This window comes from Eutrigla gurnardus (genome assembly GCF_963514095.1).
Source record: "Eutrigla gurnardus genome assembly, chromosome: 7".
NCBI classification, from domain to species: Eukaryota; Metazoa; Chordata; class Actinopteri; order Perciformes; family Triglidae; genus Eutrigla; species Eutrigla gurnardus.
Window position 1 is genome coordinate 6,110,793 of NC_139921.1, and position 18,332 is coordinate 6,129,124.

General features: G+C 43.5%; 1 protein-coding gene across 2 annotated transcripts; it reads left to right on the forward strand.

The window, feature by feature from the left end:
* The first annotated feature begins 2,935 nt into the window (after positions 1 to 2,935).
* LOC311015927 (stonustoxin subunit alpha-like) lies at positions 2,936 to 11,724 on the forward strand. Of its 2 annotated transcripts, none has more exons than XM_084013371.1 (2): positions 2,936 to 3,276; positions 5,931 to 7,043. In XM_084013371.1, exons 1-2 carry the CDS (start codon positions 3,216 to 3,218, stop codon positions 6,467 to 6,469), a joined length of 600 nt encoding a protein of 199 aa, XP_083869497.1. In that variant the 5' UTR covers positions 2,936 to 3,215; the 3' UTR covers positions 6,470 to 7,043. The 2 variants fall into 2 exon arrangements, 1 of the variants encoding a protein (XP_083869497.1); XR_014597416.1 differs by lacking the exon at positions 5,931 to 7,043 and adding an exon at positions 11,292 to 11,724 and having other exon boundaries at positions 3,211 to 3,276.
* Positions 11,725 to 18,332: the final 6,608 nt, after the last annotated feature.

Genomic DNA, 18,332 nt, shown 5'->3' on the forward strand with positions numbered 1-18,332 from the left:
ATGATATGGAACAATAAATAAAATTGCATTTAAAAGAGAATAAACTGTTCTTGAACTGATATTTTAGCAAAAGTTTAATTAAACTATATTTTAAAACCAGTGTGACGATCTGAAAGATGCCTCGTCATGAAAATGAAAACAGGGCTGATGTTTGTTTCATTTCCCCGAGTACAGTCCGATACTATAGTATATTGAATGTGGAGATTAGTCCCATTATTATCACTAGATCGTGTTATTATTTCTAATACCTGCATCAGTTGAACTTGGTACAACTTGTGCAGGAGGCCTGCTGAATGTTGTGTTCCCAAGGACTCGTCTTCGTGTCCAGAGATACACAGACCAGCTGATGAAGACGGCTGCATGATGCATGTGAACGTGTCTGGGTAGAAATGGTGACTTTGCTGCAGTGAACCTCCGTTGAATTGAATCCGGCGTCACCAACAGGCTTGGAAGAAGAGAAGCGTCCGCTGGCTGCATCTCGGCTCTGGGCAACTCCGACACTGCAGACGCAAATAAAGGTCGGAGGCGTTTTGCCACTATTTTATCATCAGCTCCACCTCGGCCTAGACGCAGTGAGTAACGCATAATATTCTCCAAAAGGAAATTGATTAAGATCAAGATGAGAGAATGTGTGGATTCAAATCAAATGACTGAAATAATAAAAAGACAAAAGCTCTGTGTAATAAGGAAGTTACATGAGAACAGGTTCAAATCAAATAATAATACAAAGAATGTGAGTTAAAAGTAGACGTCCTGAGGGTAAAGTTAGGGCCGTTGATGAGACTCAGACCAGAGTCTCCCAAAACCAAGACTGCAAACTGTCCATAAATGCAACTTGGGGTCCTTCATGAATGCAACTCCTTCACTTATAATAGGCTCGTTGGAGATGAGCCAGCCGGCGCAGAATCGATCTCAACGGACAATGCATGCTGGGTAGTTTTGTGTCCGACTTGATCCTGACTTGCTCCGACGTCATGAACACGTGGGCAGTGATAGTAGGCTTGTTCGGGATGGTCTTGGCTTGACTTGACTTACCACGCCGACGAGAGCTGCAGGTGTCTGAGGGGGCGGGCTATAAAAGAGACGGCAGCCAAACGCCGTCAAGTCGGACAACAAAGTCAACGTGACTATAGTGCTCAAGCGATAGAACACAGCAGCAAACCAAAGAGGATATGTTTTATATATATATATATATATATATTACACACACACACGCAAGGCAACATGTGGAAGGGCTTTTTTTCCCAGTATATTTGTATTATCATTCTATGTTTGTATTAACCAGACCTCACAATAATAATAGGCCGACTCACAACACAATGCACGGAACTTAAGATCAAGCCATGAGATCAATGCGACCAAAAAAAAAAGTATAATTTCACCACAAGGTGGCCGCCGAGTGCGGACCTGAACACACGTCATTGAACTTTTAACCAATGAGAACCATTCCGCTGTAGCGGAGGTGTGGACAAGCCAGTTGCAGCCACCGTGGACCGCGCTGCCAAGCGCTGCAAGAAGCGCCTCTTAAAAACTTGTTCCCGCGATGTTTTGGGTCACGTGATATGGTCTTTGCAGTCGGCTGCTAAGTCGGACACAATTCTAGCCATCATGCATCGCTTTCAACCCACAATACATCACGTTAGGTAGCGCGCTGCAGGCGGCTACATCAAGTCCATCCATCCATCCATCCATCCATCCATCCATTGTCTACTGCTTATCCTGTATTCAGGGTCGCGGGGGGCTGGAGCCTAGCTGTCATTGGGCGAAGGCAGGGTACACCATGGACAGGACGCCAGTCTATCGCAGGGCCGACATGTAGAGACAAACAACCATTGCTACATCAAGTCGAATTCCCCTATTATCCATGAAAACACCCCCTAGTGGCCAGCAGAGAAATTGCAGCTTTAAGGACCTTCAGGCTTGACTTCACTTTTCTGAACCAGAGGTTGATGCCTGATTGGAATATCAACTCTGACAACTGAACATGAACCAACCAGACATTTTGATGCTGCTGACAGTTTTAATTCAAAGTTTAAAGACAAATATCACTTGTTCTCATTTTAAAAAGGGGACAAATGGACATAAGTCTATGTAAAGTCCCCAGAATTGACAGTAGTGTGTGTGTCTTCAGTCTGTCAGGTTGTCTGATCACAGAGGACGGCTGTTCTTCTCTGGCCTCAGCTCTGGACTCCAACCCCTCCTATCTGAGACAGCTGGACCTGAGCTACAATCATCCAGGAGACTCAGGAGTCAAGCTGCTGTCTGCTGGACTGGAGGGTCCACACTGGAGACTGGACACTCTCAGGTGAGGACAGATGGACAGACATCAGACTGGACACTCTCAGGTGAGGACAGATGGACAGACATCAGACTGGACACTCATAGGTGAGGACAGATGGACAGACATCAGACTGGACACTCTCAGGTGAGGACAGGTGGACAGACATCAGACTGGACACTCAGGTGAGGACAGATGGACAGACATCAGACTGGACTCTCAGGTGAGGACAGGTGGACAGACACCAGACTGGACACTCAGGTGAGGACAGATGGACAGACATCAGACTGGACTCTCAGGTGAGGACAGATGGAAGGACATCAGACTGGACTCTCAGGTGAGGACAGATGGACAGACATCAGACTGGACTCTCAGGTGAGGACAGGTGGACAGACATCAGACTGGACACTCTCAGGTGAGGACAGATAGACAGACATCAGACTGGACTCTCAGGTGAGGACAGATGGACAGACATCAGACTGGACTCTCATGTGAGGACAGGTGGACAGACATCAGACTGGACACTCTCAGGTGAGGACAGATAGACAGACATCAGACTGGACTCTCAGGTGAGGACAGGTGGACAGACATCAGACTGGACACTCTCAGGTGAGGACAGATAGACAGACATCAGACTGGACTCTCAGGTGAGGACAGATGGACAGACATCAGACTGGACTCTCAGGTGAGGACATATGGACAGACATCAGACTGGACACTCTCAGGTGAGGACAGATGGACAGACATCAGACTGGACTCTCAGGTGAGGACAGATGGACAGACATCAGACTGGACTCTCAGGTGAGGACAGATGGACAGACATCAGACTGGACACTCTCAGGTGAGGACAGATGGACAACAGATCCAGACTGTGTCTCCGTCTCTGACTGAGGAACTGGGGTTCATGTTTAATGGTGGACCTGATTGAGGTCTTTGAATGTCTTCCTGCAGGGTGGACCATGGGGGACAGCAGAGACTGAGACCTGGTCTGAGGAAGTGTGAGTATGTTTTCAGTAACTCAGCTGCTCCAGATTTGAACGTGTTCATGACTGAAATCCGATGATCACGTTTCTATCAGGATGCAGCGTTTGTTTCTTCGTGGCTGTAAAGATGTCGTGTTGTGTTCACACCAAACGCCACATTTTCACACTCAATTACACACAAAGTCAACGCAGAGACACAAACGGACGGCAATTCCTGCCGGACGGCAATGGAGACGTGTTTGTGTGAGTTCAAATATTTCAACTCAAGAGATAAATTCCTCTGTGTCTCTAAAGCGTCTCAGCGTTGAGATCGTCCTCCTGTCGTCCTGACGTCCCTGAATCCTAAATGGAGGAACCAGATGTTGTCTCCTGGGTCTGTGGTCCCCTAGAGGTCTACAATAGTAGCTCACATTAGTCCAGAGACCAGACCAGACTATGTGGAGGAACCAGAGCAATGACGGCGCGGGGGGGGGGGGGGGGGGGGGCAAGCAGGGTCTCAAGACCCTCCTGTAAAAGGCTGCGCCCCCCTTTTGCCCCCCCTCCCCTCGAAATATTTATGGATTAAAAACTATAACAAATATAGAACAAATTAAGACACTGAGACATTAACAATCAATCATCTGAAGAAATATTGTTTATAATGTTCCTATGGTGATTGGTTTTTTTTTCCCTGTGTCGTGTGATTTTATTGGCTGGTTTGCACGCAGACGGCAAGCTGAATTTGACGTTCACGTTAGCGGTGGTTGATGCATAGCGGCTAGTTAGCGATTGTGTCAACAGAGCGAAATGGATCGATTTGTGATAGCCAAAAAGCAAATAAGAGTGGACGATGGTGGTGGTGATTTAGGACGCAGGACAGAGTGATGACGGACTTGGAGGATGAGGATGAAAGCGAGGATGACGAAGGGGTGGTAGTAGGTGAGGAGAACAGAGAAAGGAGGAGGAGGGCAGAGGAGAAGAGAGAAAGACAGCATTGGAGAGCGAGTGAAGCAGAGTTTAGAGGACAAGAAGGGAGGAAGAGGAGAGGAAGACAGGAGTGGAGCGTGAGTGAGGAGGAGCTTAACGGAGAGGAAGACAGGAGTGGGGAGTGAGTGAGGAGGAGAAAAAGGGAGGAAGAGGAGAGGAAGACAGGAGTGGAGAGTGAGGAGGAGGAGTTTAGAGGAGAGGAAGATGAGGAAGACAGGAGTGGAGAGTGAAGGAGAGAGAAAACATATTTAGTGAGTTAAGAGACAGTTGTATGAGTATACTGTATACAACTATACACTGTGCTATAATTCTCAGTTACACTCTTGTAAATCCACAGATGTGGTGGATTTGTATTGTTTTTTGTGCTTGTTGTTTTGCACTTCATTTCATTAAAAGTAGTTAAATATGCTTGTGTTTGTTTTATGATAAACGTTTAGTAACATGCATTCGACAATATGTAGTGTATCAGCACGGCCACGGGAACAGCACATCTATATCTATTATAGTATTATTTGTTGGTGTCAGAATTCACTAGCACCTCCTATAAACAATCAGACCCCCTCATTGCCCCCCCAATAATAATTTTCTGGTGCCGCCGCTGAACCAGAGACTGTCTGTGGTCCCCTAGAGGTCTACAATAGTAGCTCACATTAGTCCAGAGACCAGACCAGACTATGTGGAGGAACCAGAGACTGTCTGTGGTCCCCTAGAGGTCTACAATAGTAGCTCACATTAGTCCAGAGACCAGACCAGACTATGTGGAGGAACCAGAGACTGTCTCCTGGGTCTGTGGTCCCCTAGAGGTCTTAGTCCAGAGACCAGACCACAGGTTGGTCTAGTTTCAATCTTTAGTAATTTAAGGCCAAACTGGGATATTTTTACGACCAACGATGTAATTTTGTCGTGTTTTTGTTTTGTCTGTTGATCGTCAGTGATCCAGAACAGACAGGTTGCGTTCTCACTAATCCAACTTTCCTAACGGCTCTACATATATTACACTAATTATACACATATATAGAAACCTGTTCTCCAGGCAGGACCACACGGCCTCCCACAAAGAACACCCCCACTCCACATGGCTGACTGGTCGACACCCACAGCCGCCATCTTGTAACACACACACACACACACACACACACACACACACACACACACACACACACACACACACACACACACACACACACACTTGTATAGTATTTAGTTAGATAGGCCACTTGGACTTAGTGTATGTTTCTTTGTTCATTGTTAATAAACCCCTTATGAACATACTGCTGTGTTTATTAATGTTGTATAAGAATGAATGATATCAACCTCTTCTCTGTGAAGAATTCACAAATCCTTCAACTGTTTGTACTCATATTCTAATAGTTATTAATTATTGGCATTTGAGTACAAACTCCTTTATATTGAGACTGAGTATTGATATTAATAATTATCTATTAATAACTGAATCTGCTCCTGCTAGTTCCCCAACACTGTGTTTTTCTCTGCCATCCAACTAAACACACACCACTACACACCGGTGTCCTATTTATCAATGAAATGTATGACGTGACCCATCACCATCAAGTTACCGCCCCCTTGTGATGTCATATACTAATACCCAAAGTATATTTATTAAGCTTTAAAACACAAACAAAAAATACCCAACTGTCTCCAACAATAACCTTTAGCTGCATTGTGTTTGTTCTCTCCATCAGATGTCTGTGAACTGGAACTGGACACAAACACAGTCAGCAGAAACCTCAAACTGGACGACACCAACAGGAAGGTGACATGTGTGTCAGACGACCAGTCATATCCAGATCATCCAGACAGATTTGTCTCACAGCCTCAGCTGCTGTGTAGAGACGGTCTGACTGGTCGCTGTTACTGGGAGGTCCAGTGGAGAGGAGTGGTTTATATATCAGTGAGTTACAGAGGAATCAAGAGGAGAGGAGACGACTCTGGGTTTGGATGGAATGATCAGTCCTGGAGTCTGGGTCGTTATGGTGGTCGTTACTCTGTCTGGCACAAAAACAAACAAACACTCATCTCCTCCTCCTCCTCCTCCTCCTCCTCCTCCTCCTCCTCTGGTGTGGTAGCAGTGTACTTGGACTGTCCTGCTGGCACTTTGACCTTCTACAGAGTCTCCTCTAACAAACTGATCCACCTCTACACCTTCAACACCACATTCACTGAACCTCTTTATCCTGGGTTTACAGTCTGGTCTGGATCATCAGTGTCTCTGTGTCTCTGAAACTGTTCACAACAAACACAAAGCGGTGTGATTACATTCAGAGTCAATGCAAAGATGTGAATGAAAACATTGCAGTTTGTAATCAGTCAGGTTCATTCCTCCTTGTACTTGTTGTAAATGTATTAATGCTTGTGTAAATGTACTTAAATGAATGGAGTATATCGGGATGGCTTTGTCTTTAGACTGAACCTTGTCGTGTTGAGGAACATGCATTAGTGACTGGAGCAAATAGTTGCTGTCCAGTGAAAACCATCAACATGAAACACAGAGCACACACAGATTAGAATAGAAAACATAATGTATTTAACATATTACAAATAAAAAAACATATTAAACTGTTTCTTCATTGTTGGAGAAAATGCTCCTGCTAAATTCACTAAGGAATTATAAACTATGATGATGCTGCAGCTGTGATTTTCCATTCATCAACGCTTTATAACGCTTGCTCTTGGGTGATGTTGGGACTTTGAACATCATGAGGGTGTTCTAGTCCCGCTGTATGTGAAAACATGTATGACATAACTTTTGTTATGATATGGAACAATGAATAAAATTGCATTTAAAAGAGAATAAACTGTTCTTGAACTCATATTTTAGCAAAAGTTTAATTAAACTATATTTTAAAACCAGTGTGACGATCTGAAAGATGCCTCGTCATGAAAATGAAAACAAGGCTGATGTTTGTTTCATTTCCCCGAGTACAGTCCGATACTATAGTATATTGAATGTGGAGATTAGTCCCATTATTATCACTATATTATAGTGTTATTATTTCTAATACCTGCATCAGTTGAACTTGGTACAACTTGTGCAGGAGGCCTGCTGAATGTTGTGTTCCCAAGGACTCGTCTTCGTGTCCAGAGATACACAGACCAGCTGATGAAGACGGCTGCATGATGCATGTGAACGTGTCTGGGTATAAATGGTGACTTTGCTGCAGTGAACCTCCGTTGAATTGAATCCGGCGTCACCAACAGGCTTGGAAGAAGAGAAGCGTCCGCTGGCTGCATCTCGGCTCTGGGCAACTCCGACACTGCAGACGCAAATAAAGGTCGGAGGCGTTTTGCCACTATTTTATCATCAGCTCCACCTCGGCCTAGACGCAGTGAGTAACACATAATATTCTCCAAAAGGAAATTGATTAAGATCAAGATGAGAGAATGTGTGGATTCAAATCAAACGACTGAAATAATAAAAAGACAAAAGCTCTGTGTAATAAGGAAGTTACATGAGAACAGGTTCAAATCAAATAATAATACAAAGAATGTGAGTTAAAAGTAGACGTCCTGAGGGTAAAGTTAGGGCCGTTGATGAGACTCAGACCAGAGTCTCCCAAAACCAAGACTGTAAACTGTCCATAAATACAACTTGGGGTCCTTCATGAATGCAACTCCTTCACTTATAATAGGCTCGTTGGAGATGAGCCAGCCGGCGCAGAATCGATCTCGACGGACAATGCATGCTGGGTAGTTTTGTGTCCGACTTGATCCTGACTTGCTCCGACGTCATGAACACGTGGGCAACGATAGTCTCATGAGAACAAGGCGGCCGCAGGTGCTCTCAACCGACTACAACACCCGGGGCATGATGGGAAACGCCTGGCTCTCGCCTCATCTAACAGCTGATTGTGTCATATAATGAAAACAATTAGTGTGAGCAGTGTGGCTGAGGGTTCACTTTATTTTCTGCATTTGAATATTATTGTTTGCTGTGATGTCACTAGTTGCTGAGGACTATTGTTTTGGACTTTTTATATTGTTTACCTCTCCCATGAACTGCATGAACACGGACATCATTCCACTAAGTGACACACCTGTTGAACCCGCTTCAATCAGCATCTGATTGCCAGTTGAGCAGATCCTCCCAATAAAGGATGCTAGATCTCTTACCAGAGGACTCTCTGCTCGGATGAACGTGCTGCACGCTGTCGCGGGCTGGATCGCCTCCTCTATTCCCCCGGTGTTTCTGCTGGCTGGATCTCCTGGGTCCCGGTGAAACCGTCTCCCAGACTCCTCCTGTCTGTCTCTGGTAGCGGTGAAGCGGCCCCTCAGAATCCCCGGCGCTGGACTTCCGGGTTGGAGCAAGAGCTACTCGTAAATCCCGAAGCACACTCCCGTTGCGGGTGCAAAAGGAAAACCAGGAGCCAACTGGAGACTGGAATGAACTGAGTATTTCCCCCCTTGGTATAGAACATTGGACAATCGAAGACCTTTGCTTTTAAATAATTCCGTCCTTTTTAAGAAGCAATTATCTTGACAAGCTTGTTTTTAGAAAGGGTAATAAAACATATTTTTATAAGAATTCTTCTGTCGTTCTGCCTGTGTTGGTGTGGCTCGGAATCCAAACATTACTTATGTGAACTACATGATACTACTACCTCAACAGCAGATACACTACTATACTATAGTGTTTTTTATACATTATGGTCATAATTACATATATTTGGTGGCATTTTATACTTTGTGTTTTTATACTTTGTTTCTTTCCTGACTCTTATAAAGCTACTGCAGCTGTATTGTAACAATCACCCTGATCCTCTTTCAAGTAGATTATCACTATTTTGTTCAGAAACTAAGCCGGCTTTGCCTCGACACTGACCCTTGTAAAAGGATCTGTCCCAACCATACGGGACCAGCAACTTCACCTGAGACACATAGGCCAGCCATAGCGATACATCCATGTAAACATTGGTGCATGCTGCTGCTAGCGTAAGCTTTGTCTCCGTAGCTCTCAGAGTAGGTGATGACAGACGGAGCTCATTAGCATTTAAAGGTGCAGGCACAGAAACAGCCTAATCCCAGGAGAGCTCAGTAGAGCTCATTTGAGCAACTTTTAGACGGCTGAAATTCAGGACCACGGATGGGTTTGGGGCAATGCATATCGAAAACAGTGTTGTTGGACCGCTGACAGCTGTGTGGAATGAATGGAAAACAGTATAATATGGGAGCTTTAAATCCTGTCTGAGCTGCATACTCTAACACCCACTGACTATTGCCTTATGCAATGCATAATGACAATTATAGCCACATTAAGTAGAGTGAATGGTTGTTTGTCTCTACATGTCGGCCCTGCGATAGACTGGCATCCTGTCCAGGGTGAACCCTGCCTTCGCCCAATGACAGCTGGGATCGGCTCCAGCCCCCCCGTGACCCTGAATACAGGATAAGCAGTAGAAAATGGATGGATGGATTATTATTATTATTATTATTATTATTATTATTATTATTATTATTATTATTATTATTATTATTATTATTATTATTTGTCTCTTCGTAGTTGTTGTTTTTTTTTGTTCTGAGTCTCTTCCTGGTTGGTTTGTGTCTCTTTAATAATCAACATTTTGTTGGTGAAGGTTAGGGCCACCTGACAACTCGGTGCCCCTGGGCCTGTGCCCAGAAGGTCCGTTCAGTAATCCATGCGTCGTACTGGATATGCTGCTATGTTTTGACATTCAAACCATTTCTATGCGTGTGCTGAGTGGGGTATTTCTGTTTTAAGGAAAGTCATTCAAAAGTTCAAGCTCAAGATTCTCAAAATAACATTTCATTAAATTAACACATTTTTGTCACATCATTGAACTCCATATCTGTACTAAAAGGATGTCTTATTTAACATAAAAAAAATATGTTAATATCAGTTTATGGATACAATCCCAGAACTCATCAGATATCGGTCTGGCGATGAAGAAGCCTCTGGGGGTAAGGGGCTACATGTGTGCTGCTCGTTAACAGTCCAATTAGCAACTCGAGATGTGAGACGAGTTAAAGTTGAGAGACAACGTTTACGACCAGATTGTTTCACAAGTCGCAAGTTTAGAATTCTACTTGAACTGCTAACAGAAACCAGAACCAAACCAAAATCCTGTCCCGTTGCTGTGAGATGAGGGAATATATTCAAAGACCTTTTCTTTTGCAACATCTAAGGTCTCGATGCAAGTGGGAAAAGTCTTGAAAAGTCTTGAAGAGCTGAAGGGAAAACGATTAAAAAGTTTAATGACTGCGATGCCTATAACCTCTCCTGCCTGTGAAACCCAGTAATGCGATTACAGAATCAATGCTTATAATCAATGAGCATTGAATAATTAGGAAAATCCTTTGTCCCAAACCACTGAGGATCCTCTTACCATTTGATGTTCAAAGTTAATTTGCAGCTGTCCGCCTCCTTTTTCAGCACATCTACTTTTCCCCAGCGTTTTCTGAGCTGTCTCCAGCGGCTAACACCCACTCTGGCAGAGAATTGATAACGGCCTGGGGATTAGCTTCAGAGGTGCACAGCATGTGTCCCTCAGCTGAAACATGACAACAAGGACAATGCTTTGTCTGCCTATAACACTGCTGGATGTCAAATATAACCGCAGCTCTGTGGCTCGTAAAGCTGCACAAAAAGACAGAAATAGATCAAACTGGAGAACCACTCGGACCCTTTGCTCTATTTGATTTATTCAGTCGATTGTTTTCTTGACTGCTCATTTATATGATTCATCCGTCATTAGCCAACAACAAATTCAATATTCTGCAATAACCGAACAGCATATAACACCACGATATGTTGACCTCATACACAGTACTCGAGTTGTAAAAATAATCAGGGGGGATGGTGGATTTTAACGTTTAGGGACAGATCATGTTGTCATATGGTGGGAGACACACGGTGTACCCTTTTGATTATAAGAACAAAGATAATTATTATATTCTATTACTCTAAAACAACGTGCATGCTATGGATACCAGTATATTATGTGTCAGATGCTCCTGTCATTGATCTACATATTAAAAGAAAATATCTTGTAAAATATCTAATGTCTTGTGTTTCCTCCTTCCAGCTCGGGTCCTCTACCAGAGAACCGGGTTCTTCAGTATCTCAGCTGTTCTGAGCTCTGAGCTCTTCTGGAGGTCTGGGATGTTTTTCTGGACTCTGCTGGACCCACTGTCCCAGTTTAGCCCAGAGTGCTCAGATTACCACTGATGCCTTTACTCTCCACATCTTTTTTAGCTCCTCTTTCAGCTCTTGGTATTTTTGAGCTTCTGATGTTGCCGTCTCTTGTTGTAGCTCCATTTATCACGACTGCTGTTTGTTGGTTAGCCGTCACCAGTTCATCAGTCTGGATCTGAGAGTCCCACAGGATCTTAGCTTGGTCATTCTCAACCACCTTTGGAGGTGTCTTCCATCCAGCCCATAATACCCAGCACACATGTTCCTGTATAAACACAGTATGCTTTATATAAAATCCATGACGGCGACGGCCAAAATAGCGAACTCGAGGCTTCAAAACTGTAGTCCACAAACCGATGATGTCACGATGGCGACATCCTCATTTTATATGGCGTCCATGTTAACGATGCATACTAGTGAGTGACAAACGGGTCACATGACTAGCGACACTGATGATTCACGTGACTAACAGCTGATGTGACACGATGTCCACTAGACTTTAAGTTTCTGACAGGACGCCGGTCACCTGTCCTGTGTGAATCTCTCTTCACACACAGTCAGCTGCTGTCGCTGATGCTGCAGGTAGGCAGGTCGGTGCTGTTTGAGGCGTTGGGAGTGTGAACAGGTTGTATAGAGGAGGAGGAGTATGGAATGTGGCTGGAATCCAAACAATGTGGAAACTATCCCATTAACGTGTTTTATCTCTTACCGTCGATGTGGATTAGAGGCATAAACATGAAAGTCACCTTCTAAGCAGCAATACATCTCCAACAGGCACTTCTAGCATGTAATTACACACATGATTATCGTTGTGGTATCTCTCCTTATATGAGTGGATGTCCCTGTGACCTTGTGTTCAGATCAGATGGGCATAGAACAAACACAATCTTTCTTTTGTCCTCCCTGTCTCTTAGATAGTGAGAGTGTGAGACAAGACAGGTGGAATATTAGTCTCACCACTCCACTGTCACTGGATGAGATACGCTGCCTCAGACGCAAATGCCGCCAATCTGAGCGACGGTGGAAGTCCACTAACCTTCAGGTGCACCGTTTGTTTTTACAGGAGCTATTGAGGGAACTCAACAATAGTGTAAAGAAGGCAAGGGCCGCCTACTTTGCAACCCTCGTCAAAACTAGCAGGCGAAACCCAAGGGTCCTTTTCCAAACCATAAACACAATCGTCAGCCCCCCTCTCCCTGTAGTCCCAATTGCATCCAACCAGGACTGCAATGATTTCCTCTCATTTTTTGTAAATAAAGTCTCGGATGTGAGGGCCAGTATCACCCCCTCTACAGTCCCCCGCTTCACCTGCCCTGCTAGGCAGGTTTCTCTCAACAACTTTGCCTGTATTACCCTGCAAAACCTCATCAAGTTAGTCGGCTCAATGAAATCCTCCTCCAGCCCCCTAGACTCTATCCCCACCTCCCTGCTGAAGGAGGTTATTGGCTCTGTTGGCCCCAGCCTGGTCTCTATCATCAACACCTCACTGCAATCAGGTTGTGTTCCCTCCTCCTTCAAACAAGCTGTCATCAACCCACTTCTCAAAAAACCCAATCTAGACCCATCACTGCCTAAAAACTATAGGCCCATTTCCAAATTGCCATTCATCTCCAAAATTCTTGAAAAAGTTGTTACCAACCAACTCTCCTCCTTCCTGGCCAATCACGACATCCTAGATAAATTTCAATCCGGTTGCCGTCAGAAGCACTCCACTGAGACAGCCCTCCTCAGAGTCTCTAACGACATCATGATGGCATCTGATGCTGGGGAATGCTCCATTCTGGTACTGCTGGATCTGAGCTCAGCCTTTGACACTGTGGACCACCATATCATGTTAGACAGGCTTAAAGACTGGGTAGGTGTCTCTGGGAACGCCCTGAAATGGTTTACCTCATACCTATCTGAGAGAAGCTTTACTGTGGCTGCCGGCCCTCACTCATCTGTGCCCGCAGCCTTACATTGCGGCCTGCCTCAAGGCTCTGTGTTGGCTCCAATCCTTTGGGCTCTCTACCTGCTCCCCCTAATCAATAGTTTCAAATGTATTTCCTATCATTGCTATGCGGACGATATCCAGCTATATCTGTCTTTTAAACCAGATAACTTAGAAAAAATAAATGTTCTCTTAGAATGCTTAGCTGCCATTAAGAACTGGATGGCAGGCAACTCCCTCCAGCTAAACCCAGAAAAAACTGAGGTTCTCATTGTTGCTACTGATCCCGTCGTAGCCAAGGTGACTGCCCACATGGGGGCCTTAAGCTGTAACATCCGCTCCAGCCTGAGAAACCTCTGCGTTTTATTTGACCAAAACATGCTCCTAGACAAACACATCAAAACCCTATCCCGCACCTGCTTCTTCCATCTCAGAAATATTGCTAAACTCAGAACCATGGTATCCCACTCAGAACTCGAACTGGCCATCCACACTTTCATCTCATCCAGACTCGATTACTGTAACTCACTGTTTACCTGCCTCAATAAATCATCTCTGGACCGTCTACAACTAATACAGAACGCTGCTAACTCGCTCACAGAACTCCTGCCATATCACTCCTATCCTCCGCGCCCTACATTGGCTCCCCAAAGCTTTTAGATTCCAATTTAAAATACTGGTAACCACCTTCAATGCCCTGCATGGGTCTGCCCCAGCCTACATCTCCGACCTCCTCCAGCCCTACTCCACAAGCCGGTCCCTAAGGTCCTCCGACCAGGGGCTCCTCGCTCTGCCCCGAACCAACCTTAAAACGAAAGGGGGCCGAGCCTTTCGTTCGGTGGCCCCCAGACTCTGGAACGCTCTTCCCCCAGACTTAAGAGCCTCTGCGTCGATTGAAGCTTTCAAGGCGCAGTTAAAAACATACCTGTTTCGACAGGCCTTTGAACTGCATGGCAGTTAATTACTGTCGTTGTTTTATTCTTTGCTGCTCTTCATCTTTGTATATACTGTGTTGTCTTATTATGTTTGGTGAAGCAGTTTGTGACTTTGTGCTGCGAAAAGTGCTATATAAATAAATAATAATTATTATTATTATTTTTATTATTGGTCCCAATGCTAAAAAGAAAAAAGGACACCGCTCTGAATCCTTTAGGACACTTTGCGTCTCCATTCATCACCCATTATGACAATCTCAGCGTCTTTCTTTCTTTCTACAGAGATCATATCACACAGAGACTATATGCTGTCGTCCTGTGAGGAAACTGGATGTCAGTCAAAGATGATCGCTTTCTCAGTTCTTGGTACAGATGCCTGATGTGTGATATTTGTTAACTTGAGTTGGACCTTGAACACTGAATAGTTTGGATGCTCGGCGTCCCACAGACTTCACACGGATAGTTTTGTGATTGAGAGTATTTCAGAAAGTGAATAGTCCGTGTGTCACTTATAGAAATCAGAAAAAGACAGATATGAGATACTTTTTGAGTTTTTGAATTGAAAATAAAGGAAAATGAAAGCACCTTGATAATGTAAAAGCTCTTTGCTGAACCTGACGGAGTTCAAAAGAATCGTATTATTATAATCATTAATTATGGGCTGTTTGTGCTGTTATATAATTGAATTCTTCACATGTTGGACTGTAAAAGCTGCCAGGTTTTGGTTATTGGGGAACAGGAGGACGCCCAACTTCCTCCAGCATGTAAGCACATTATCACGGAGGCTCCATGCATCCCAAATGGCATGACAAATGCTGATGACTAACGATAAACAGCCTCTTAGACCTGCACCACCTGCTCACCGAGCGACTCCACAGAGGGCTCCTGCTTCAGGGAAGGAGGGATTTTGAGTGGCATCCTGTTGCTAGGTAGCCAACACATTCTCACCTGCTCGTCACATGGGATCCTTTCAAAATAAACTTTACATTTAGTTATCCACGGGACACAAACAGTGGTCTCCTACACTGTTTAATCTGCATGGAGTTAGTTGCTCTTCATACTGAACGTCTAATAATAATAATATTACGATTTGTTATTTCAAACATTTCAAGATGAATACAAAAAGCTATGTACATAAAACAAAGTATTACACAACTAGAAAGCATAGAGATTTATGAATACATTTGTTTTGACATGTCTGAAAAGGAGCTATACACTTATTTAATCCCACCCCTTCTCCATCATTCATATCCTCTGTTTTTAGTGAATTATTAGATTGTTTTTTAACTTCACTTAACAAGTATCTTACAAATAATTTTTTTTCATGTATTCCTATCAGATGTATATCATAGTTTCTTCCATATTCATTTATTTTGACAAAAAAAATATAAACGTATTGAGATATTTTAGTATCCAAACTATAAATTAATTCAGAATTTAAAATAAATAAAGTAATAACAAAAAATAACAAATAGTACGACGACGTATTAGTACGTTAGGGCCACTGTCGAAAAAAAAAAAAAAAAAACGGAGCCGAGAGAGGTGGGCAATATTCTGAGATTAAAAGTCACAAATTTGCTAGTTTTAAAGTGGCAAATTTGTGAATTTGCCACTTTAAAACTCCAAGTGTGTTGCAGAATTACGATAACGCCAAAACTCAAAACATCTTGAATTTAATCATTAATGTTTTAAAAAAAAACACACACAACCCTAACACACTCGACTGCAGACAATTAATTGTTTGGCTAATTAATGGTGATGGTAAAGTAACTCAAATATGATATTTAGGACTAAAATACTTATTTTACTGCTTTAAATCTCTCCTATCTTTCTCACATATTGTCGTATATGATGTCAATCAGAAGCTGATGATAAAAGAGGATATATATAAATAAAGAAGATATTTTTCTTTCTGTTTCAGCTCACTGTTAGAAGTAAAGGAGATGAACATATTTAAAACATTTAAACACAACTCCAGGGATCAGCCGTTCCACTGTGACACCACTTGGTTTAACCCATATGTAAATTCACAATGCATTAATTCAATAGTAAATCACAGCCACACAGAATAGGAGAGCTCAGTGCTGACTTTAAACACCTGTGTTTAGTTGCTGTGTCATGACGAGATAATCACACTGTCATTCCAACCATTCAGGCCGGCACACTACTAAACACTGTTGTGCCTGTTGGCATGGTTCTGTGACTGTGGGAAATAAAATGAGCCCAACAGTCCAGGTGGCATTTAGAGAAAAGTGTGTATGAACATTTAAAGTGGGCCTGCTTCAAAGCTCTGGGGTCCACACGTCTTCATTCGTGTTAATGCAGTCTTCACACTACGACGACTCCGTCCATGTGCCAGACATTTAATGGTTTGAAGTTCAAATCCACACTGGGAACGATGGGCGGCATAACTATGAAGGAGCATTTTACAGCTTTTGTGTGATAGTTGCCTTCTTGAAAATTAAGTCAATAACGGCTTGTCAAAATGAATATTATATAAATATATATAAAAATCATGAAAAGGTGTTCAGTAAGTTCTACAGAATACAAGCAGTGAATGGATGTAAATGGACCAGTGAACCGTGTGCTCCTGCAGCTGGTTTATATTGACAGTGACATTTAAAAGAAAGGAGTTGTGTGTGTGTTGAAAGGCAAAAGAAGCTAAGCCGTCATTGATAGAGAGCGCTTTGTGAATGTGCTTTCCAGTGCAGGGAAGAGAAGTTGATCAATAACGTTTATGATCGATAACCTTTCCTCCGGCACAAAGGATATCATTTGTTACACAGCATTGCATTTGTTTGCCGTCACAAAGCCGTGTTTAGGATGAAAAATAACGTCTATATGAATTGAAAATGAATCCATCATCATTAGAATGAAAGACCATGTTTAAGCTTAGTGTGTCATTTTTTCACTCGTTAATTATCTCAGTATCTGAGTCTATTTGTGTCCATCACACAGAAAAAGGAAAAGGCCCAACAGAGACCACATTCCTGCATCATTTAAAATGTTTTTAATGCTAACTAAATTTGATGGAGATATTTCTCTGATCTATCGCACAGTCAGTCATGCCCTCATGGATTTATTGATATGGGAATTTAAATGTTTAAATGCAACTTTATGCAACTTTGGCATCACTGGTGAGGTTTAGCCTCACATGTTAGCCTGCAGATCACATGGAAAGCGTGCCTACCAGACGAAATGTTACGTCCTGAGATGAATCCAGGGGATAAGAGGTGTAACAAAATAATGTAACCCCGGGGAAACTAACAAATCTTCAAAAAAGGAACTCATTTCTAACAAAAATATGATGAAAACGGTTCCAAACAGGGAAAACGAAGCAGACACACCTGCTCCTTTAATGGGGGAGTGGATTCAGGTGTGTGTGCCCCACAGATAGGGAGGGGGAGGAGAGAAGAGAATCCCAGCACCACACACACACACAACTAGGGCTGTAACACTATATATAAGACCAATAACAGAAAAGACACATATAAAAACCAACATCCATGAAAGCTCAGGAATTCCTTCATTCAGTAAACAGAGCAGGTGGAGCTGGTCCCCGTGGAGCTGGAAGGGTCTACCTCCCAGACCCTGCAGGAGGGGAAGGTCCATATGTTTGAGTTGGAACAGAAGCACAGCGGTTAAGTTAATGTGCTGATGCGTGGAATAACATGTGGGTTGGTGGTTCAGGACCAGAGGAGCACTGTGACCTGTGAGGGCTCTCCGTCACCCACTGCTGGACTTCTTCAGCCTGTTCACTGACCTCCATGATCCCTGTGGGTTCATTCATTAATGTGCACCAGAGTCCGTCAGAACGTGGTCCAGCTCACTGTTGAGAGACCATATACATAGGTTTTGCTTTGGCTCATGGGCACATGATTTCAATAAATCAGGGTCCTGCAGGTCATCTATTTGTGGTTTGGATTTTGCAGATCATCCTTGCGTGGTATACAGCATGGCTCACATGAACAACACTCGTGTTTTCACACTTGGTAAATGGAAGTGCATTTATTCAGCGCTTTTCTAGTCCTCAACCACTCAAAGCACTTCAAGCTCTTTCATCACA